The sequence below is a fragment of the Neltuma alba genome, unplaced genomic scaffold, assembly GCF_004799145.2.
Source record: "Neltuma alba isolate B1F8T4 unplaced genomic scaffold, ASM479914v2 tig00002907_pilon, whole genome shotgun sequence".
Taxonomy (NCBI): domain Eukaryota; kingdom Viridiplantae; phylum Streptophyta; class Magnoliopsida; order Fabales; family Fabaceae; genus Neltuma; species Neltuma alba.
In genome coordinates this window covers 831260-856121 of record NW_021633066.1, presented here as the reverse complement: position 1 = coordinate 856121, position 24862 = coordinate 831260, and the positions used below count along the sequence as shown (strand labels likewise).

The window sequence follows — 24862 nt, the reverse complement described above, 5'->3', positions numbered from 1 at the left end:
ATTGGATATATTGTCTACCATTTTGTAGAGGGGTATCTTGAATGGGCAGAGGAGTTTATTGCAATTTTACCTTGGTAGCTTTTCCCTTTGTAACATTAAAATTATTTTCCCTTTCATTTGTAGTCTGTACACTTGAGATATGATAGAGATGTCCCAGTCAAAGCAAATATTGTTGCTATGTATATATTGAGATGATTAACATTAAGAATACGCTATAAATTGCTTCTCCCAGTGGTGAGATAGCAAAACTAGCTTATGCGGCCAATGTACGACATTCTTTTTTGTCAATGTAAATAATAAGCCAAATACATGCCCTCTGTTTTATTCATCACTTGAGATGGGTAATATATTTCATGGCTGATAAATAGTATTTTCATAGAAATTTTATAAAAATACATAGAATATAAATGTTGTATAAAAGATATATAGATAACTTAAGCCTTTCTCATATGTGCTGATTCAAATAAAATGCAACTTGTTGTCAGGACTAGGGCCATGAGAAGTTAGCTAAATGAAAAGGCTAATGTAGTAGTGAAGAATGGCTTTGCGATAATTGATTACCATGCCAATCTGGATTTTTTTCCTAGAATGTATACAAAGGATACTCCAAAAAAAGGGAAAAAGGAATTTATACAAAGGTCTACTACGAAAAACAATAAATAATAAAGAACTCACCAATTGATTCCCATTTTGAATGATAAAGCACACATGTAGAATCAACTATGTCATTTCTCTAAGAACCGGCTTAAAACAATTTTTCTCAAATTAATTTCCTTTTCCTCATCATCCTCCCTGTCGTCAGATTTGGCAGTTGCATTCATGCAGAGAAGCATCAACAATCAGTGTATCCTCCTCCTCAACAAGGAAGTTAATCCTACACTCTTGAAGCCTCTGTTGAAAAATTCCCAAGTCACGCAGCAACTTGGCATTGGCTTCATATGAAAGTTTCAATCTTTGGTTTTCTTTATGGAGACTCCTCAAAATTCGAAGTAAACAACAGTATGAATTAGCTGGATTTCAGAACACAAGAATAGAAGAGTCCCAAATATTAAACCCATTTCATTTTTAGATAAATATTCAAGAGAAACTAGAAATTCGATATCTTTAGCAGCCAGAATTGCAGCAGCAACTAGTGAATTGGTGAGGGAAATTTTAGAGGCAGTCAAAAAGCAATTTAGATTTTACCATTTAACCAATTTCATGACCCAGATGAAAGAACAGCAATTGAAATTTGCAATCAGGATTTTACCTTTCAATGACCAGAGCAGGCGACCGATCAGTGCAATTTCCAAGGAGAAGTCCAGCCGTTGAATGATTGAAGCATGGAATCGGTCTTCGTCTTGAACTCAGGGTCCACCGCGAGCCAACTCAACAGAGGAATCGAAGCGCATCTCGAGGTTGAAGACGGAGTGCAAGGAGGGGTCCTTGAAGGGGCGAAGCTAGGACTTGCAGTCGACTCGGAGTGCTGACCCGGCGTCTCCTCGATTATCCTCCATCGGCAAAGCGTGGGGCTTCTGCAAATCGCTTCTGGCTGCCGTAACCATTTTCCGTCTCCCAAACACGTTGCAAGTTGGAGAGGGAACATGTGCCAGGTAGGATTAAATAGATCTGAAATGGAGGCTTTTGATTGGTCAGTGTTCAAGTGACCTGGTACTCTGGGAGTACCTAAGGATTTCTCCCGATTTTGATGGCCAAAAACGGTTTATGCGTTCAAGTTCACTATTTTTGCAAGTGCGCTGCTGAACGAGCAGCCGCTTCTGAGGCCTGCACTGACAAGTGACTTCCCCCATCTCCGCTTCTGGCCGAAGATGTCCTCCATGGTTTCTCAGAATCCGGCGATCTCAATCTCTTCCTCGTCCTCCACTTTTTTAGCTCCCTCAAACTTCAATCCAAGGTATTTTTTTCACTTCAAATCCTTTCTGTTTTTCGCTTTTTGTTTGCTTTCCTAGAGAAATGAGACCCCACCCAGCAAAGCTTACCTGCAATGATTTCCGTTTCTGCTTCATTTGGATGTTGTAGGAGTCAAAATGTATCCTTGAATGCAAAAAATGTGGCCATATGTAAATGCGTTGCGGCACCCGAAGAAGTGCTCACTGGTATCGTTAAATTTTCTCCTCCATAGCTTTTTCCTTCCTTGTAGTGAAAGTTGTGATTTTTGTTGTTAGGCGATACTGGGGTATAGGTAGGTGGTGTGAAGATTTCTTTTCCCCTTCTCGTTGACCTGATAGATTGCTCACTGAATTTGAAAGCGGATTGAGTCATGTTGTGTTTTGCTCTTTTTTCCTTGCAGCAAAACGAAGATTCCTTTTTAACAAATGGCTTAGTTGTCTGTAAATTAACGAGGAACCGTTACCGAACCGTTCTATATACTAGTGGTTACGAACACATTGTTAGTTGCTGCTGAATGAGTGTTCTGACTAGTCTCGAAGAGCGAAATTTATTAATCCTAGATTATGTAGTTAAGGCACAATCCAGCTCGAATCATAGGGAGCTTAAGGTTCTCTGGTTTTCAGTCAGTAGAACGTACTCACAGTTTACCAAAAATTTGTAACGAAGACTATGTATAGCTAGTTCAATTCAGACATTCTAGCTACAGTTTGTTTTGTTTTGTATTTTTAAGAACATGAAAAATTAGAAAAGTGTGGATATGAAATGCAATGGATATACTCTTCCTAAGAAATTTGAAGCAATGGAGCGACCAGAAGAAAGCTTCAAGTTCAAAGATTTCCAATAATGACCTTTTTGATTCAATAATCTTGAAATTGCTCTTTCTACATTGTGCAAATCAACAAAGATACTGGCCCAAACTATCCGAAGTTGAAGGTGGTTTCTGTAGTCGAATAGGCTTTTTCTGGCAGCTAGTAGAATATGTATTGGAAGAGTTGTTGTAGACTATATGATCTTTGAAGAGTAGTTTACAGAAGCAAGAAGCTCATGCAAGGTCCGCTTCTGCATTTTGGGGGAGGGAAAGGGTATACTTTGAGCACAAATTTGTCTTTTGGTGTTAATTGAAAGAAGACTTGAGAATGATTATCTTCACTCTATTAAATAAACTGTAATTATGAAGTTTGAAACCCATTGAATAACACCAACCAATTGATGAACTCCATCCAGTTAATTTTGAACCCTCGTTCCTGGAATTTTAAACATGATTCTATATAGTATTTCCTTCTATACCTTGATTTGTGTACTTAAAAATTCTATATAACCTTTGAAATGTGAATATTTGCTGATTTTTGGACTTTATATAGCAATGCATATGCAAAAGAACATGCCACAACTAGAAAAGCTGAGAATTCCTTGAATTCTTCCTTCTTTGTTATTTAAAGTCAAGTGTGACGGTATGCTTCTTTTCTTTTCATTTTGAAGCTTACAAGACAAAAGTTTCCCGCAATGCAAACATGGGAAAACTTCAAGCTGGTTATCTCTTTCCAGAGGTCTGTAATGCCATTTGACATTTTCTGCTGATAGTCTTGTTCTTCTTCATTGATCCATTGCTCCAGTGCCTTAGATTTGGTTGATTATTATCACAGTGCAACCGATGGAGTTTGGACTATCAATAGTCTTTCTTTAGCATTAATTTCCCCCCATTTTACGTTCCCTTTGGAAATGGCTCCCCGTTCTTGTACACAAAATGGCATCGATGTCTTAGTTTACATGTTTCACATTAGCAGTTCATATGTTGAAGCCTGCGGGCGGTTTAGTCCTAGTTTTTATAGATAAAAGGGAGGGAGATTGAGTATGTAAACATTTGCATTGATTGATGTTCTCTTTTAATCTTGAGTGATAAAGAGTCCACTTTCATTTACTTTATGAAAGTTAAAGTTGCCATTCAAGTGATATTCAAAAGAATGCCTTTTCTCACCTTACTCCTCAACTAGAAAAATTGTTATATTTGAATAAAGTTGTTGTAGTTGATTGTTGTAGAGCAGAAAATAGTGGAAAAGAGATTTATGCTATGATGTATGCTTAAAAATGAAACATTTGACTCTGGAAGTTTTTATATCTTGTCTGCCTTGAGAAAGACCTATAAAGGAGGGGAACAGAGGTATCAAGCACCATCTTTTTGTTTTTTTTTGGGGTTTAATCCAAGTAAACTGACAAAATGGACAATTTTTCTTTGTTCCCCCTCCTTAAATTTTTGAGGATGTTTTTATTACATTGTTTGATATTGCATTACTTTATACTTTGCTTTGCGCTGACATTCTTTGTTTTCCCATTTTATTGTGGAGAACAGATTGCTAGAAGAAGGGCTGCACACTTGCAGAAGTACCCTGATGCAAAAGTGATAAGTTTGGGAATTGGTGATACTACTGAGCCCATTCCTGAAGTCATAACTTCTGCAATGGCAAAGGTCAAGCTTTCACTTAAATGAACATATTCCATCTTTTATATTCTGAATTGTGATTCTATTCTTATGAAATTACTGCTCGCATAGGAGCTTCATGACTCATAGTATCAAGGATTGTATTGATGACCAATGAAATGAGTCAAGTGATAGTGGCTGAAACTGAAAATTAATCATGTGTTGCTTTACTCTTAATGAGCTGAACCATGTTAACTGTTTGACTAACTGTGCCCCTCTGAGGTAGAATGGCCATCTGAAAGACGATGTCCTATAGTCAAGTTTTCAAAGGATATTTATATGGACCACATGATTTATAGAACAAGTTTCACTTTATGTCTTCAGTTTTTGTGGCGGTCATCTGTATGCCCCTTCTATACTTGGTTGCATTTGCTTAATTTTACCTCATATAAATCATATAAATCATATAATATGTAAGAAAATGATATCTTATGAATACACAGTCCTATTATTTTGGTGACTGGAAAGTGGCATGATAAATGATGCTATATTTCTACTCGGTTAAACAAAACTAGTGTTTTGCCTGCCGTAAGTGCTGAAATTGCTTACTTTTTGTATCAGAGATCACTTGCACTGTCTACTGTAGAGGGGTATAGTGGTTATGGAGCTGAACAAGGTGAAAAGGTATGTGGTATTGACAGTTTCAAGAGTTTTTGTTTGTTCTTTATTACACTTATAAATATAAATTATAAATCCTGTCATCATGAGATCCTCTCATATCATGTTCTAGTCAGTGTGGGAATAATGATTCACCCTTGCTGATAGTTTGCTTAGACTTATCTTTCTTTTGCTTCCTGGCAGAATGCGTCCCATGAATCAATATTTGGCATGCATTGTAAAATCACTTAAGCAAGACACTTAGTGAAAAATTAGAAGATTATGATATGTAATTTGTAAATAAGCCGTTAGGATAGTTAAGTCATTTTATTTAGAATATTTCATTAAGATTTGGATAGATTATCTTGTTAGGATTTGGATATTTAGATATTTGAATAACAATTGCTAAAAATAAGGATAGTTAAGGCATTTTATTTAGAATATTTTATTAAGATTTGGATAGATTATCTTGTTAGGATTTGGATACTAGATATTTGAATAACAATTGCTAAAAATAAGGAAATCATGCACTTTCAGCTGCTTCTCCCGTGTTTTTGCGTTAGCTTTCTCTTTGATCAACATCAACCATATCTTCACCAACTCTTCCTGCAAGTACTCCCACTCTGGTCCCATGGTTCTGCCTTCTAGAGTATGTGTGGAGTGGATGTCTTTCTATTTCTATATGCATATAGAATTAACCAAGTTTTGCCGAGTGGATTTGTGTGCCATCTTGTGCCTTTGGTGGCTGTCGTTTTTAGCATAAGTTAAAGCCCGAAATTTCATTTTATCATTCTATATTCTCGTCATCTGAACATGTTTTGTTTCCTTTTAGTTTAAACTTCTATTATAAAAAAATTGATTTGACTAGGGAATAGTCTCTTTGTATGGAGTCATAAATAAAAATCTGGAGTCCATGTAATAAGTCTTGATGTTTATTCTGAGGAAGATTAAGTAAAGGACAGGATTTGACCACGGAAGCAATATGTTCCTTCTATTTTATTTATAGTAGTATTGAAGATTATTTCTTATCTGATTTTCCATGAAATTTAAGATGCTGGAAGAATGACAGGAATTGCTAATATATGCAGCCACTAAGAAATGCAATTGCTTCAACGTTTTACAACGATCTTGGCATTGAGGAAGGTGATATATTTGTTTCTGATGGAGCAAAATGTGACATATCTCGCCTCCAGGTTGACAATATTCTTTAACGTGATGTCTGACTCTGTCTCTACCATCTTACTTTCATTGTGGGAGGGGAAAAGAGAATGGGGAAATTTGTATTGGGAGTTTTCCATGATCAACATGTTATTTCCAGATGTTAATGGCATTCTCATATTCATTTTGTGGCAGATGATGTTTGGTTCAAATGTAACAATAGCAGTACAAGACCCATCATACCCGGTAATTTTTATGTGCAGTTGTTCATTATGATCCATCAATTTCTTTGGAAGTTATTAGTGATGATTAGAGGACAATGAAAACATTTTAGGGGTGTTCGGATACCACTTTTGGTATCCCAAAAAGTCCTTTTGGCAAACTAGCTTCCACTCAACCTTTTTTTGGATAGAAGAATTTATATTTTGAAAGTCCATCCACAAATCTTAGAAGTCATGGAAAAGTCAGTTTGGAATACGTAAGTGGGAGTTGCTTTTACCGTCTTGCAAGTCAGTTTGGTAAATGTACTTTTGGTAAGCTGTAAACCAAACGCACACTTAATCGACCTTCCAAAATCTTTCAAAGCTCCATGCTTCTATTATAAGTTAATTGAATTTGGAGGATATTGGAGGAGTGAAGCTTCTCTGAAGTCGGGGGAGTGAAACTGTCATTTAACTACCACTTTCACTTCCTTTATCCTTCTTTCATTTTCTTTGGATTCATTTCCTTGCCTTCCTTTTTACTCTCAATTCCCAAACACACTGTCTTTGGCAGTGTTTAAGATTTTACTGCTCTTGCAGATTGATTTCTTGCCAAGAATACACGTTTTATACTATTCCAATAATTGTCAGCAGTGAAACTTGTATGAATGCTGTCTTAATATACTGCACACTGCTCTTCCCTCATGGTTTCTGAGGAATATTTGCTATTTCTCCATGGTTGAACATCTGATTGTCCGTCAATAAAGGCACTCTTAGTGTACATTGTCAGATTTTTCTTTCTGTGCGACAAACTATCTACATTCATTCTCATTGGTTGAGTGGTTGATCATCCTCATTGTGAATTTTCTTTTTGGAAGACTTTCAAGATTATATTTGTGCATACCTGAACCATGGTTCTCTATTTTTTTCCGTTGGCCAAAAGAGTGCAAATACGGGCAGATTTGCACATTTAACTAGCTTAACCCCAAGCATCAAGGGAGACTGAATAAAAAAAGAAACAAGAAATGTGAAAATAATAACAGATAAATACTTATATAAAAAAAAAAGATAAATAATGAAAGAAGGGAAAATAGGCTGATTTGGGCTATATATCTGCCCACAATATTCTTACAAGAGATGGTGAGCTGAATAAAACATTGAAAAAAGAATATGCGAAGATGGAGTGAACAAATATTTATTCTGCTCAGGTTCCCTGGTTCCTATCTGTATAAATGTCGTGGTAATTTTTTATGCAGGCTTATGTGGACTCCAGTGTTATTATGGGTCAGACTGGCCAATATCTGAAGGATGCTGAAAAGTATGGAAACATTGAATACATGAGATGTACTCCAGAAAATGGTTTCTTTCCTGATTTATCATTAGCTTCACGAGCAGACATAATATTTTTCTGTTCACCCAACAATCCTACTGGTGCCGCAGCAACAAGGGAGCAACTAACTCAATTAGTTCAGTTTGCCAAGGACAATGGGTCTATAATTGTCTATGATTCTGCATATGCAATGTACATTTCAGATGACAAACCGCGCTCCATCTTTGAAATTCCTGGAGCCAAAGAAGTATGCCAGATTTCTCTTCTCACCCACCCTCTATCAGAACTGATTTTTCACGATTAGCATTTTGTCAACTCTTGGCTCCTTTGACTATGAATCTTAATGACTTGCATTTAGTTAACCATTAATATGATCATAATATGTGGGCGATTTGAATGATGGTAAATTATAATTTGTTTACCATTGAATGATGCATCTGGTAGATTCTTCTCTTGTTCAATGTTATGTGCCACTTCATATGTTCTACGTGTTACTGTTCCGCTGTAGGCCGTAGCACTAGATTTTTTTGGCAAAAATATAAATTTTTTTCTTGGTGACATAATTTTTCTTTGATTTATTTATTCAGCTATAAGTGCCTTGTCATGTATTCTGATTGCACTCAGCTGATGAGTTCCTGCATTATGGCACAATAGAGCAGGATTCAAATATTCATTCCCATGAATGTTTGGCATGTCCAGTATGTGTATGCCTCAGATTTTTCATGTCACTGCTTCATAGGGCTACACTAAAGTTGTACAAGTTTAATAAGCAGCAGCCAATTGAATTCATTTAGGAAACTGATTCTGACCATCAAGTAATACCTTTTGCATTTCTGCTTGATAACATGTTTGTATCCTCACAACAATCTTAGGTCGCAATTGAGACAGCATCATTTAGCAAGTATGCTGGTTTCACTGGAGTTCGGTTGGGATGGACAGTGATTCCAAAGCAGTTATTGTTTTCAGATGGCTTTCCAGTTGCCAGGGATTTCAACCGTATTGTATGTACTAGCTTTAATGGTGCATCTAATATCTCTCAAGCAGGTGGTTTGGCTTGCCTCTCACCAGAAGGCCTTAAGGTTAGTTATTGTTTTATTGCCGAAGTCTTTGAATTCATTTCACAAGCAAGCTAGGTTCATACCATATGCTACCTTTGTTTGACCAAGTTCAATGGGCTATGCTCTAAAAGAAAAAAAAAAAGTTTAATTATTGCATGTAACTGTCTTTTTATCCACTTGATGCCTTTTCCACTTCTCTGATTTTGGTATCATCCCATATTGCATGCATTCACCCCACCTTTTCAACTTCTCTGATTGTAGTTCATGATGAACTGCTATGACTTGCTTTTATTAGATGAGGATGTGACAGTGGGTTGCAAAGTTGAGCCTTGAGTTTCCCATTTCTTTGCCTTCGATAATACTCTCTTTAGTCCTAAACGTAGGAATTAGTTGAAATGAAATGTTTGCTTTTGTCCTAAGTATAAGACCTTAATCAACTTTGACTCCAAGTTTATAATTTTTTCCAGAAACTATCCATATTAAAGGGATTTTCCATTAATGGGAGTAATGATTAAAGGGGATATTTTAGGGAAACCAAACAAACATTTGTTACAAATAATTAACTAATTTCTTCAATATTTGTGAAATAGTTATCTCTCCTACATTTAGTACTGAAGTGAGTATGTTATTTGGGGCAGAATGATATGTGATTTGACGAAATTTTGTGAAAATTCAAAACATATGAGATGAGCAGCTTGATGGACTTGCTGAAATGGAATGCAGGCTATGCAAGATGTTATTGGATTCTACAAAGAAAACACAAACATAATAACAGAGACATTTGAAACCCTCGGATTTAAAGTATATGGAGGTAAAAATGCCCCATATGTGTGGGTTCATTTCCCTGGGCGAAGTTCATGGGATGTATTTGCTGAGATTCTTGAGAAGACTCATGTGGTTACAACACCTGGCAGTGGTTTCGGACCTGGCGGGGAAGGTTTTGTCAGGGTTAGTGCCTTTGGTCACAGGGAAAATATATTGGAGGCTTGCAGAAGGTTCAAGCAACTTTACAATTGAATTTAGAGTATGCTACATAATAAATTTTATGCTGTATTGAACTGAAACTGATCTATTTTGCCTTAGGCCTAGGAGGGTTGTTGTAACATTTTGAATATTGCTTAATAATTTATCTCTGTTTTTTCATCTTAGGTAGTGAACATGGAGCCTCTTTAGTAGAACATATTTATATTGATGTCATTGAACTTTTAGATCTGTTTCTATTGAGGATGTCCTAATCCTGCAATTAGACTTTGGCTGATGATTTTATGTAGAGACTAAGTAGGTTTTGTTTGCCTGGCCACAGAGGTAAGCGATCTGAGTCCAAAATTTTGAGGTGGCATTTATCAAGAGAGTATTTTCCTATCAAGTTCTTTGGAATTTCCTAGTATTTTCCTATCAAGTTCTTTGGAATTTCCTGGCCGAAACGGCTGGTTCTTTAAACTGTCTTGAGATTTTCGAGTGTAAAATGAATGTAACGCGAAGAATACAAATTGAAACAATATAGTTCCTCATCCATGAAGAATGAGACAAATATTGAATGTCGCAACTGTTTCATGCACGAGCAATGATGAAAACAATGCAGGACTTTAAGTGTGTATTTGCTTTAGAGCTTGCGAAACTATTGCATAAACTGAAGTTTGCAAACTTACATTTGAGTGAAGGTTAGTTACTGCAATGTGCAAGTTTCTGGTGGAATTTACTTCCAAGCTTGGCCATAACATGATCTTTTGTTTAAGGTTATGTCATATGAATGTAGAGTCCGTTTGGATTAGTGATTGAAAAAATAGTTTATTGTTAATTTGATTTTTAGAAAAGTAAAGTTGGGTAAAAGTTAAATTAGATAAGTTGAATTGTATTTGGATTGGAATTTATAAAAGTGAGATTGGTAAAAAGGTTGTTTGAAATATCGGGTAAAATCCAAACAGGCACATAATGTCCAAAAATTTGTGTTCGATTTTGATAAGCTCCTGTTTAACCTATTTTAATCCTTTCTTTTGGCTCATGACACTGCAACAACAATGTATCAAGTTGCTAAAGGAAGGGATACGTTGACAGAAACGAGATTGTTGGGTGTACTAGATTGATGTTAGGGAGAGTATGGTTTATTGTAGAACTTGAATTAAGTGCCTGTGTGGGGCTATGTTTGGGTGACTTTTAAGTAGCTTTTAAGTGACTTTTGGCTTTTAATATGTTTGAGTGTGTTTGGAAGAGCTTAAAAAATTAAGAGCTAATGCCAAAATCACATACTTGAGCCAAAAGCTAAAAACTGCAGCTTATAGAGTTGGAAAAGTAGAGAAAGAATGACAAAATGTGGGTCTCATTTGTTTTACTTAAACAAACTTATTTTTATTCAATTATAATCCAAACAATTTTTTACTAATTTCACTTTTACAAACTAACTTTTTAAAACTCTAATTCAAACACAATTCACCTTATCCAATTTAACTTTTATCCAATCTTATTTTTCTAAAAGTCAGATTAGAAATAAGATGCCTTTTCTATTACCAATCCAAACGGACTCTAGGTCACATCAAAGATAATTTCACTCTTACATAACAACGTAGAATTTGCAATGAAAATTGGGGGTTTGGGGGGTTTGCTTAATTAAAGATTAAGAAATTAATTAAATTAAATATTTATTTTGAGACTTGAAAGAACACTGCAGGTAATTTAGTATAAGAAAATTTTTGGAGAAAAATTTGAATTTAACTCATTAATTAAACTCTTCCTTTTATTTATTCATTTTGACGGAAGGGGATTGTTAGCCTCCATGCATGTTTGTTTATATGAGTATTCAAAATATATATATGTGTGTGTATCAAAAAAGTGCGCACAGCTGAAAGAAAACCTATTGAAATGACGGGAAATCCTTGAAGTTGACATTCTCCTTCTATCTTGCTTTGTAAAATCATCAATCGATGATTTGGTCATCTACGATTAGCAAATAATTTGTCGTCACAGGTATAGCAAGGTTCTTGTTCTCTTCTCAGTTGCATCTCAGCCAGAGTCAACCTCTTTATCGGCCATTAATGGCTTTGAGTTCAGTTTGGGTACCAAAGGTGGGGAGGCTTGCCGTTGGCACTGACGAAGTCATCAAGGCCAAGCCCATAAATCTAGTGTCTTATTCATCTACGGAGCCCACTTGAACCAATTTAAACAATTGGACTCTAAATTTACCCAAATATGAAGGCCCAAAATATAACTCCGTTGCTCTTATAAGACAATCCAATCAAGGTTCAAAAAATCAGATCGAACACTAAATTGGTGAAGTTATTAGTTCAGGAATTAGTAGGTTAGATTGGGATTAACTCAGGATAAGACCGGTCATATTAAAATAATATAATTTAATTAACAAAATACAACTACATTAATTATTACTAATATAAAAATATAAAATAAATACAACAATCAACAATGGTTTAATTCTAACAATAACAACATACAATGTTGGGAATATCCATCCTTATACAGCTGAAATATTTTTTTAACAAAAATAATTTTTAAAAATAATAATATGAGTCCTTTTCTCCTCTTCTAGTATATTTACGTATAATATAAGCAACTTATAGATAGAGTGCTGCGCTACTCATAGAATATAATAATATAAATAATTTTTTATTTCCACAAAGTCATCGCACTAAGCAAGCTTTGAATAACCAGGGGGAAAAAAAAAAAGAAGTACCGAAACACGTTATGTCAGAGCTAGGAAACACGTTAACTCCATCTTTTCATGCTCTTAGCTTCAATTTGAAGTTCTTGCCGGTGCTGTCTCTATTTTTTACGGTCTCTTTTTCTCACAACTTCAACAGCAAATCTTGAGCCTTCACTCTCCCAAAATAATCTTTATTCTTAAACACTTCTCCACTTCATCTTTTATCACGATTTTTCACTTCTCTTTCACAATAAGGTTTAATCCTTAACTGGTTTAGGACTCAAACTAGACTGAACATAGGCCGTATGACCGGTTTCTAATTGAACTGACTGGTCCAGTCTGGTTTGATTTTTCTTTTCTTTGCCCGATAAGTAGTCTGGCACATCACCAATAAACTGTTACTTGACACCAACCGTTGCTATCTTTTCTACTCAGAGCACAACAGACAAAGCAACCAACTATGCTCTTTCAATTCTCCCATTTCATTTAGAGTCGATATAATCTTTGATCCTTAAAATTTAGGTCTATTTTGATTCTAGTCTCTCAAATTTCAAACTCATGGTTTTTAGTTTCAAAAATTTAGTTTGTCTTAAAATGTTAGTCTCTGAAAATATAACAATGTTAAATTCTACTAAAGTATCATAAATAATGTCAAAGTGGTGATGTAGACTCACCAGATGGTATCTAGTTATATCTTGTGTTGATAATAGAAGGGGGAAAAAAAGAACAGATTCTCAAAACTCAGATCTTTGGCCTCCTATTTTTTCTTCCTCACTATTCAGTTTTAGAAGCTTTTGACTGAGTTGCACTTTGTTATTCATATAAGATCCAGCATATAAGATCCACTTAAGTGTTATCTGGTGAGTTCATATCACCACTTTTAACATAATTAATTATCACATTTCAACAGATTTTAACACCGTTGCATCATTTTAAGACAGACTAAATTCCAGGGACTAAAACCACGGCTTTTGAAATTTGAAGAACCAAAACCAAAATGGGCTAAAATTTTAAGAATAAAAAATTATATTAACTCTTCATTTTATTTCTTGGGAAAGTTACAATGAGACCCCAAAGAAAAAAATAATTATCAGTAAGTCCTAATAAGAATAAGTTGTCATTCCTTATTCCAAGCAATGCAGACTACTCTATTGTCATTAGGATTTTTTGGTAATTATATGCAACTTCATTGTAAACAACCGAATAAACATGACTTGTGTAGGTCCTCGCATTATTTAGAATCTAAAAGATGTGTTGTATTATACTCATGAATAATATGACAAGTTAGAACTTTTTACAAGCATAACAACCAGTGTCGATGATTGAGAAAACTATAAGGACCAATAAAGAAAACTTCAAAAACTTAATTAAAAATAAGGTAAAAATAATAAATTGTGGGGATTTGCACATTAATCTTTTCTATATTATATCTAGATATATATAGATACCTGGATATTCTTCCCCTGGATTAAGTGCTAGCCCTTACTGTTGTAAACATAATTGATGAGCTTGTTAATCCAAAAAGCAAAATTAATTAGGCCCACACTTTAGCAAATATTGGACTTACAGATATTATTTGGCTATTATGCGCAACTTTAAACTCATTATTCATCCTGTTCTGCTTAAGTGAGTGGTCTAATGCTTGTTTGGTATTACGTGTTTGGTAAAGGTGTTGACTTGTTCAATTATTCATTATTCTTCCCCAAAATTTGAGCCAGTCCTGTATTTATTTTCACTTCCAATATGAAAAGAAATTAAAAAAAACCAGAAATTTGCAATCGAAAAACAAAATGAGTCACAAATTTTAAAGGATTTCTCATAGCGGTCCCAAATTTGCACACCTAAAAAAATGGTTAAAATAGAAAAAGAAACCTCAGTAATTTAATGTTGGTTCAAATACATAAATAAAATATTCTACATTTTGAATGCCGAATTACCTTCTCGGTGGGTTCCAATATAAATAAGAAATCAAAATTTCCATCCACAAAATGCAACCTTTATGTTGCATAAGACTTGGTCCATGGCTACCCCTTTCCTAAAATTTTCTCACTAGAAGAAAAAGACTTGGTCCTTGGGTACATTGAAATCTTGTCTGTAAAGTCCCTTTTTTTTTTTGTTTGGTTACTATTCAAAATGGACCAATCTTTCTGTCCAAGAAAGCAAAAATGCATTTTGCTGCTTCTTCCTCAAGAAATGCACATTGGCTGAGCGGGGAAATAACTTCTATAAAACCCTAACATTGGTGCAAATTGATGGATCACACAGAAAAAAAACAGAAACAAGCAATGGGAGAGAAAGATAACCAAGTTGTGCTGTTGGGAACATGGGCATGTGCCTACTGTAGAAGGGTTGAACTGGCCCTCAAACTTAAAGGCATACCCTACAAATATATGGAGGAAGACTTATCGAACAAAAGTGATCTACTGCTGACGAACAATCCTGTGAAAAAAGTTCCTGTGCTGTTACACAATGATAAGGCAATAGCTGACTCGCTTGTGATTCTGGAGTACATCGACGAAACTTGGGGTCACACTTCTAGACTCTTGCCTCATGATCCTTATCAAAGGGCCAAAATCCGCTTTTGGGTCAACTACCATGATCAAAAAGTGAGTGTCACTTCCACAACCTATGCTAAAATCTTCTTCTATACGTAATATTCTTTTGACAGAGTTTGATGAATGGGACAAGGTTTTAAATACCCTGAAAATATCCATGAAGGAGCATCCAGCACCTGTAGGATTTTTTTGGCTCTTATATGTCCCGGAAGTTTATTTTTATAGCAAAAATATACTAGTTGTTATCCGCTAAGTTTGACTATTGAATTATGTGGTTTGACATGTGTCTTTAACGGTCATACTTAATGGTAGATAATGGGTTGGGACAGAAATGTTACGAAATAAAAATTTCAGGATATATAAGAGTAAAAAAAAAAAAAGGTACTGGGTGCTTCTTTGTGTATACGTCCGAGATATTTAAAAACCTTATCCCTTTGATGAATTGATGCTCCAAGACATCAAAAGCTTGTGTGTTTAAAGATTCTAATAAAATGATTTTTGTTTTCAGATCATTCCAGCTATCTACACCATCCTACGATCAAAAGCGAAAGAAAGAGAGAAAGCAATTGAGAAGGTGAATGAGTTAGTTGCCATTTTTATTGAAGGGATCGAGAAAGATTTTGCTGAGGAATTCCTTTACTCCAAGGGCATTAAGACTTTGGGGCTGCTGGACATTGTGGTGGGAGCAAACTCTACTAACTACAAGGCCATCAAGGAGGCCACAAAAATGGAGATGATTTGTCCCCAAAAGAACTTCGAGTTCCTCTCATGGGAGAATGCCCTGAACGGACATCCTTTGATAAAGGAGTTACAGCCTCCTCTTGACAAGCTGGTGGCCAAGTTGATTGAGAAATTCGGCACTCTCAATTGAATCTTCTTGTTTTGATCACAAAATTACTATAATAAATTAATAATCTAAAGGAAAGGGTACTCTACTTGCGTTTCAATCGAATAAATTATCGGCTATTGTTGTGTATTATATACAGTATAGGTTAATATAGCAAAAGTAGTATTAGTAGCTGCTATTTGTAATATTATGAGGATTGCTCCTTATAATAAAATAAAAAGTTGGTTTGCTCGTCAGATAAGATATCTGCTTTTTTTTTTTTTTTTAAACGCATTCAGTTTGATTCTATTGCCTCCAGCGATCCTAACTAGAAAGATAGATTTTTAACCACTTTAAATTTTAAAATTACAATTTCTACTATTTCACTCTTTAATTTTAAGACTATGTGAGTATGGTCTCGTGGTGATTTATTCATCTATTAGCTTTTCCCCCGGGTAAATCTATTTCCTATTAATATAATAAAACACTTGAACCATATTGGCGGGTATTGAGAATTCTTTAGACTCAAATAATTAAATTATCCTATTCTTTTAGCAGCTGGATTAATGAGTAATTTATACGATTGTTTTAGTTTTACTAAATTACTCTTTTTCTTTTCCAAAAGATATACATATCTTTCTGAAACAAAAGATAACTTTATATGTTAGTTGAATTTTAAATATTTTGACTTAAATACTCTTTATCAACCACTCATATTTTTAGTTTAAAAGGTTCTTAAATAAATACTCTGTGCTGCATGCTCAGCTCTTCAAGGCTTGATTTTCCTTTGCCTTCTAGATCCTCAAGACCATTTCCACATTCTTTTGTTTCAACCAAGAGGCTCCAAAGATCCTACAAAACCCACAAACATATATACAGACACTTCTTTGGCCAAAAAAATATATATACAGACCCTTCAATACATACTAATAAAAAGCTCAAGCAACCATAGAAAGTTACTTATTTAATTTTTCAAAAGTCTAAATCATATAAACAACATATTAGTTTGAATTTTGGTTCAATTTGAAAGCAATTATCACTATTTTAACTCGTTCTCTGCTGTCCTAGTTCAATTAAAAGTCTCTTTCAATTTCTTCGTCACTTAATTTTTGAAAAGTCTCTTTCAGTGACGACATGACTCGTCACAAAGAAAATTAGATCTAATGTTAAAAGCTGACTCGTCCTAGAGTCAGTCGTTCTCACTACAGCCAAGAGATTTAGTTTTTAATTCTATTCTTATCTGAATTAAATTAAACATACTATTTATACATTCACGTTAAACATGAACTCCAAGAAAGATCAAGTTTAATCTGCGTTAAGGGTTATTATATTCCGTAGATTAATCGTTAATTTGTGTCATTTTTCTGGGGAATATTTAAATTTTCTTTCATTTGTACGGAAACGACAATCAGATGCATTGTTCATTAGTTTTTTTATATACACCAGCAACTCACAGATGTCTTTACCACATGACTATATTCTGTCCGATTCGATGAAGACCACAAAGAGTTGTCCTTCAATTTCTCTACGTCTCTATCATTTTGTGTTGCATGCATGAAGAATTTATCAATATTTGAAGAATTTTAAACATACCATAATATTTCCCAATTTGTCTTCATATAAATTATGATCGACCATATGTAATTAAAGACGTCCCGTTTAACAACCTCTTAATTAATTTGTGCGTGATGCGCGTTGAGGATGCGTGTCAACTGTCAATGCTAAATTATATGTTGTCTATTTTTAACCATATATAATAGTGGAGTATTATATTCGTTCAATTTGAACATGTTAAACATTTATCCACAAAAAAGGTAATAATGTTTAATCTAAGTGAAGGATCTATTTTCGATCGATTAATTTTCGTTTTGTGTCATGTTCGATCCGGTGATTATTTAAATTTTCTGTCATTTGGCTCTTCAATTATTTTAATGTTAAAGGCCCTGAATCCCGATTATGTTATTTTTTAAATTAATGATAAAATTACTCAAAGTTTATAGTTTTTTTTAACCATGACTTAAGGTTTATAGTTAGTAAAATAATATTCAAAGTGACCAAATAATATTTATGTGAAAAAATGTGTTTTGGTGGCTCTAAAATCTTTTTAATTATTTATATTGGATACGCAGTTTTTATTGATTTCATACATTAATTAATATGTGTAATAAATAGGCGTAGTTTTGGGTAAAAAATACTACCTCCGATTTTTAATATAAGACATCGTTTGACTTTTATTTTAGTCCTAAATATAAAATTTCAATCCACTTTGTCCTCATATTTATACATTCTTTCCCAAGTTAGTCCTAATAATGGTAGTTTTAGCCAATACACTTGACTAACAAGAATATTTTAGAAAATATAACTCATATTTATGGGAAAATTTCAATTAAGGACCACAATAGGCAATTTATTTCAAATATCCCTAAAAACATTCTAGAATGTCACTGCAGGACCAAAGAAGCAAACTGAAATTAACTGAGAAAAAGAAAAGACATTTTTACCCCTAAAAACTCTGACCCTGGAACTCTTCCCCTTCTCTTTGGAAACATTTGATAGCTTGAGCTCTTCTCTCTCTCTCTCTCTCTCTCTCTCACTATCTGAAAAATTTGCTGTTGCGTTGAGAGAGATTATTTGCTACTGTTGTCATTTCAGTAAGGAGACCCTTTACCGTCACTACTATTCTAGTATGGAGTGCCTTTGCAGTCGGTACTATTTTAGTAACAAGAGCCTTCGCTGTCGTCATAGTCTCTCTCTCTCTCTCTCTCTCTGTACATGACCTCTTTTACTGTCTTTCCATTCAAAAATTTCTGTATATGATACTGCAAATCCTTCTCCATTTCTTCTATTGTAGATTTTATGGGTTTGGTTTGGGTTGTCGTGAAGTTCTAAATCAGCGAGAAATTTTTTTACTACTCATATTTGAGATAAATTATACAGTATGTTGATTTTAGATTCACACCATTGAATGTTGAGAGTAAGCCTTTCACTTCTCCAGAAAAATGGTGATTTGGTATTGTGAAAACCCGTATTTTTGTTGTAAATTTGCAAATTCCTGTTGCAAACATGTATTGTGTTTAATTATTAAAAATTGATTGAAACTAATGCTTGAATAATGTGTAGCAATATATTATATATGAGTAGTGGCAGTGGAATTAAATGTTTATGAGTTTATCAATTATTCTGAGTTTTCATTATTGCACCTTTGTAAATGTATTGATAGTTCTTATCCTTGTGTCATAGGAATAATACACTGTACTAAAGTCTGAGTTGTTGTGGTGGCTCATTACTTACAGAAAAAAAATGAAGTTAGGCGTTGTAAATCATTCCTATCCAAGATTTCTATCTAAGATGTAATTTAAACTACTTTAGAATGTGTTCAAATTTGTGTATAGGGAATTTGTACAATTTCAGTTTCAGAGAATATATATTATGAGTATGTTTCATGTCAATTAATTTTAATCTTTTGCTTATCCACACTAGTTTATAAATATATGATATACTATTGACAAATGAAATTAGGGAATTGGCAACAAGGATACATTAGTTAACAACTTCATGTTTTACAAATGTGGCTGTCATATTGACAACTGAAATTAGAAAATTTTCAAAAAAGATGCGTATATCAATGACAAGAACACATCCATTTGCAAGTGAACTAGTTGAATTGAAGAAGATGAACATGATAATTCATAAATCCAGGAGGGGCTATTTACAAGTGGAATTAGGCACTTTGCAACACGAATACACCCATTAACAATAGAAATGCGTCTATTTGCAAGTGGATTTATTGAATTCATGAACACAACAATTCACAAGTCTGGGAGCGATAGTTCATAAGTGGAATTAGAAAATTTGCGACATGATTACACCTATTAACAACATAAATACGTCTATTTGCAAGTAGATTTATTTTATTTATAAAGTTGAACAGAACAATTCACAAGTCTGAGAGCGATGGTTCACAAGTAGAATTAGGACATTTACAACACAAATATGCCTATTAACAATATAAATACGTCTATTTACAAGTGGATTTATTTTATTCATAAAGTTAAACAGAACAATTCGCAAATATGAGACCAACAGTTTACAAGTAAATTTAGGAGATTTGCAATACGAATATGCCTATTGACAATATAAATATGTCCATTTGCAAGTAGATTTATTTCATTTATAAAGTTGAACAAAACAGTTCATAACTTGGGGAGTGATAGCTCAAAAGTAGGATTAGAATATTTGCAACACGAATACACCCATTAATAACATAAATACCGCAAATGCTTCTCCATTTCTTCTATTGTAGATTTTATGGGTTTGGTTTAGGCTGTCGTGAAGTTCCAAATCAACGAGAAATTTTTTTACTACTCAGATTTGAGATAAATTATACAGTGGGTTGATTTTAAATTTACATTGTTGAGTGTTGAGAGCAAGCCTTTCAGTTCCTATCATGAATTGTATTATAAATTTGCAAATTCCACTTCTCCAGAAAAATGGTGATTTGGTGTTGTGAAAACTCATTTTTATTGTGAATTTGCAAATTATAGAATAGTAATGACGGCGACGGCTCTCCTTACCAGAACAACGACGACTGCAAATGGTCTTTCTCAACGCAACATCGGATTTTTCATAGAGTGAGAGAGAGAGAGAGAGAGGAGTTGGAGCTATCGAATGTTTCTAGAGAGAGGAGGAAGCGCTTTAGGGTCACAGAGTTTTGGGGGGTAAAAATGTCTTTTCCTTTCCTAAATTAATTTTAATTTGCTCCTTTGGTTCTACAGTAACATTTCAGAATGTTTTGGGGCTGTTTGAAATAAATTGTCTATGTGGTCCTTAATCAAAATTTTCTCCATCATTATTATAAATAGCTAGCTTAACTTATTTCCTTAATCTACTCAAATTAGTTAACTAGTTCTTATATTTAGGACTAGAGGTAGTATAATAGATATATATCGTATAAAGGGAGATTAAGGTTTTATATATTAAATCAAAAGAAATTAATCTGGCAGTTTTTATAGTTTTCCAGGTTTTGAATTAAGTCCTCATAGTTTTTTTTTTATTTTAAAATTTCATCTTTGTTGTTTGCTCCGTTAATGGTGCAGGTCCTGTTGTTTATAAAATATCCACACATCGTTGGGTAATGTTGAGCATGGGTGATGTGTAGATCTTCCTTCATCACAATCCTCCTTTTGTTTATAAAATATCCACACATCGTTGGGTAATGTTGAGCATGGGTGATGTGTAGATCTTCCTTCATCACAATCCTCCACCTTTCTAAATAAGTTATTACCTTCGATCTTTAATATAAGAACTAGTTTGAGATTTAATTTGGTCATAAATATAAGATTCCAATTCACTTTGTCTCTCGTATCCACTTATTTTTAAGGTAACCCTTGTAATAGGTGCATATATTAAATTGTTCATCAAATAATAGTTCTGGCTAATACATATAATTAGTAGAAGTATTTTAGAAAAGACAACACTTATTTATTATAAATAATTAACTTAACTAATTTTTTTAATCTACTTAAATTAGTTAGTTAGATCTTATATTAAAGACAAGAGGTAGTATTGCTCTCACCATATAAAGTAAATCAAATAAAGACTGTAAACATTCTCCTCTTACATTCACCGATCAAAATTTTGCATCAATCATAGCTTTGCTTTCGAAGGCTATGGGTCGACATGGGGTTTCTTCCTGTCAAACTTGTCACAAGCAGCTCGGATTGTGAAGGAGCAGTGGTGAGTGGTGGGGAAGAGGTAGAGGAGAGAGGTGGAGGATTGTGGAGGGGTTACTTTAAGGAAGGAAGGGGAGAGATGGGGAGGAGGACCTGTACCACTAACGGAGCCATTAATAAGGAAGAAATAAAAATAAAAAAACTATAAGGACTGTACTGCCAAATTAATTTTCTCTAAAATCAAAATAAATCCTCTAATTAACTTCTATATTTAGAACTTGATGGATTATGACTTTCGAGGTAAGGCTAATTTCTCACGGAACTCAAATAATTTAAGAAAATTATATAGAATCAAAATTAACCTGTACTTCTTAAGTGTTTTGTATTATTTTTTTGGCTTTAAGTGTTTTGTGTTAATTTAAGAAAGCACATTTCATAATTAAACCTAAAGTAAAGATGTTTATGTCATAAAGATTAAAAATTAGCACATTATTCTGAAAAGTTAATTTTCAAGAAGTATTAAAAAGCAAAGTACTACTATTTTTTTTTTTTTTTGCCAACTAAAAAGCAAAGTAGTTGAACTAGGCAACTCTGTAGATTGCAAGATTATAACAATTAACATCATGAATGTATGAATTAAGTTCAATAAAAATAAAAAAATACATAAAACTAAATTAAAATTATTCAACAACTACCGGTATCTTGGATTATTATTATTATTATTAATTCCTTAAGTACATCTTATTAATTATTTTTTACCTTGCTCTGATCTATGGTTTCTCTGGTCCCTTTTATAAGATCCAAATTCTTGAATTAGTCCAGTCCTTGTTACAAAATCATTCACTAGTACATATTTTAAATATTGGCGAACTTTTTAGATTGGTTCCTTAGACATAAGGTGTAAAATATACTTTTTTAGATTGGATACTTATACAATTAGTCTAAAAAATAGTATAACTAATTTTAAAAATAATATTTAATAAATTTTTAGACTGAGCGTTTGATAGCATAAACGCCATATGATATTTCAGTTCGAAGTACGGCTCAATCTTTAAATTTCTCTGGCTTATATATAACTCGATATTTGCGTTTGTTTGTTGTCGATTCAACCTGAGAAAAATATATTTTATTACATTTGTTATTGCTATTCCTTATTGTTGGACTTTTTGTTGCGATTTTCAAGTCTGGATTATTTGTAAGTGCTATTTTTTTGGGTTGGATTGTTACAATTTTATAAAATTCGTATTTTTTTAAAAAAGAATTCACGCAACTTTATTATTCTGAAAATATTTTTTATTTTGTTTTCCAGATTAGTTATTAAGAAACCGGTCCTTTTTTTTTTTTTTTAAAGATCAGTTGTACAACCGATCTTTACTTTTAGCCCATTTAAAAACTCTCCTTTATCCTAGTCATTTATTGAGAACTTGCTAATTTCCCTTGTAACTTAGAAAATTGTTGTGGTGGCCTATAAGCAGTGAGATGGTAACCAGTTTGGACGCTCATCAAATTTGAATCGTTTAGGTTTGATTTGAATAGTCTAAATTTAAAATTTTAATCAATTATTTTAAAAACAGTGAAAAAGATTGTCTTTATTTTAGATTCTATATCTATTAAAATAATTATTTTTTTAAAAATTAAATCTAGACAGTTCAACTCAGATTTGGACGGTCTATGATTTGATGAACTTAGAGTGCTCGTCAAAGTAACAAGCAACCAAACTAGTCCCTCACCTTTGCCTTCTAAACTCTATAAATAGAAGCCATGCAAGCTACCATTTCCACAGCACACCCTCTCACTTTTCTGTCATATTTCACTCTCTTCCATAACACACCCTCTCATCACTTTCCTATCATATTGCATTCTTTATTACAACAATGAAGACTGCATTCTCTTCTCTGTTTCTTCTTCTTCTCTTTGCCTTCTCCACTCAACACCTAACCCTAGCTGCAGAAGTTGTGGTCGACACCTATGGCAACGCTGTGGTGCCTGGTGAGCAATACCACATTCTGGATGCCAACAACAAATCCCGTGGAATTGAAGTCGATCAAGTTGGGCATGATACCTGTGCCACCACGGTGATCATCGGCTCTGATAATAAGAGTTCGATTTTACATGCGGATGATGACACTATCAAGTTGGAAGAAAAAACAGATTTCGAATTTGCTGAGGTTTCTCACTGTGCTGAACCAGGCAACTGGAATGTTTCGATCCCTGGCGGCAAACAGTACCCGGTGGTGATTGGTCCAACCGATGATATTGTAACCATGCCAGGTTGGTTCGAAATTGCCAAATCTGATGATTCGGCCCATGAGTATTATATTAACTTCAAATTTGGAGGAAAAGATGATTATCCTCTTATGATCACACCTTACGAACATAATAAAGACTTTTACCGTATGGTGTTTTGTCCTGATGGGGTCTATGAAAAGTTCAACGTTGTGTTCGAACCAGTAACGCCGCCGCCACCAACGCCATCCCCCACCCCATCCCCTCCTCCGCCATCGGCCTTTGTGCCTCATATCCGGAAGGTAGTCCGTTGAGTGATTAATGATGCAGATGTTGGTGTTTAATATGTTAATGTAGCAGATACAGGTTAATGAGCTCTCCCTAATATTGCTCTCTAAATAAATCAGCTTTTGTAATGTTACCTGTGATTATGTGTTCTGCATAAATGATGATGTCGTTTGCTCTGTTACGTCTTGGCAGATTATCTTATTTTAAGTGATTTTGTGCTATACGAAGTAATTAAGCGGCTTCTTTTTAACTAATTACTGGCTTATTTCCTGAGTGTTGCCAACATACCAAACTGGACTGCCTAGAAAGTAAGTTTCTCAGAAAGCTTAATATCAATTATAAAATATTATCACACAATTTAGTAGGGAAAAAAATTGCAGCGTAATAGGCAAAATGCATGTGTGTGTGGTGCGTGTATGCTGACACACTAGAGTTATCCTAATGGCCATCTCTTGCACCAAATAGAATCTCCTAATATTCTAAAATTTCTAAATGATTTAACCCCCAATTTGGTTTAAATAAAAATTTATGAAACCTTCATATTGGAAAAAACGAAACACGACACTCGGAAACCAGTACTAGCTAGGAAATCCTAGACAAAGAATGGCAAAATACCGGGGGGGGGTGGACGAAGAAATAAAGATAATACTACCTCACTCCTTAACATAAGAGTTAAATAACTAATTTGTAAATATTAAAAAAAAATTAGTTTAGTTAGTTATTTATAATAAATGAGTGTTGTTTTTTTCCCAAAGTACCCTTATGAATCTGTATGTTATAATAAAAACCATTTAATATATTAATCACCCTGAGGACTATTTGAAACAAAAAAGAATAAATATAAAAAAAATATGAATTGAGATCTTATATTTAAAATACAAATTAAATATCTTACTAACTCTTATATTAGACTAGAGGCAGTGTAGTTCATCAC

The 24862-nt window shown here is 33.9% G+C and overlaps 2 protein-coding genes and 1 long non-coding RNA gene across 3 annotated transcripts; 2 read left to right on the top strand and 1 right to left on the bottom strand.

Annotated features, from left to right (window-relative positions):
• Positions 1–1568: 1568 nt before the first annotated feature.
• Positions 1569–9858, top strand: LOC114739769 (LL-diaminopimelate aminotransferase, chloroplastic-like). Its single transcript, XM_028927845.1, has 11 exons — positions 1569–1592; positions 1716–1894; positions 2020–2096; positions 3370–3437; positions 4238–4354; positions 4928–4990; positions 6052–6156; positions 6317–6367; positions 7578–7898; positions 8524–8730; positions 9433–9858. Exons 1-11 carry the CDS (start codon positions 1584–1586, stop codon positions 9724–9726), a joined length of 1491 nt encoding a protein of 496 aa, XP_028783678.1. The 5' UTR covers positions 1569–1583; the 3' UTR covers positions 9727–9858.
• Positions 4891–23482, bottom strand: LOC114739771 (uncharacterized). Its single transcript, XR_003739637.1, has 3 exons — positions 23415–23482; positions 6515–6519; positions 4891–4901 (listed from the first exon to the last, which is right to left on the bottom strand). It is a non-coding gene; the product is annotated as an uncharacterized LOC114739771 (long non-coding RNA).
• Positions 14647–15816, top strand: LOC114739770 (glutathione S-transferase U10-like). The gene is made up of 2 exons (XM_028927846.1): positions 14647–14967; positions 15425–15816. Exons 1-2 carry the CDS (start codon positions 14647–14649, stop codon positions 15785–15787), a joined length of 684 nt encoding a protein of 227 aa, XP_028783679.1. The 3' UTR covers positions 15788–15816.
• Positions 23483–24862: the final 1380 nt, after the last annotated feature.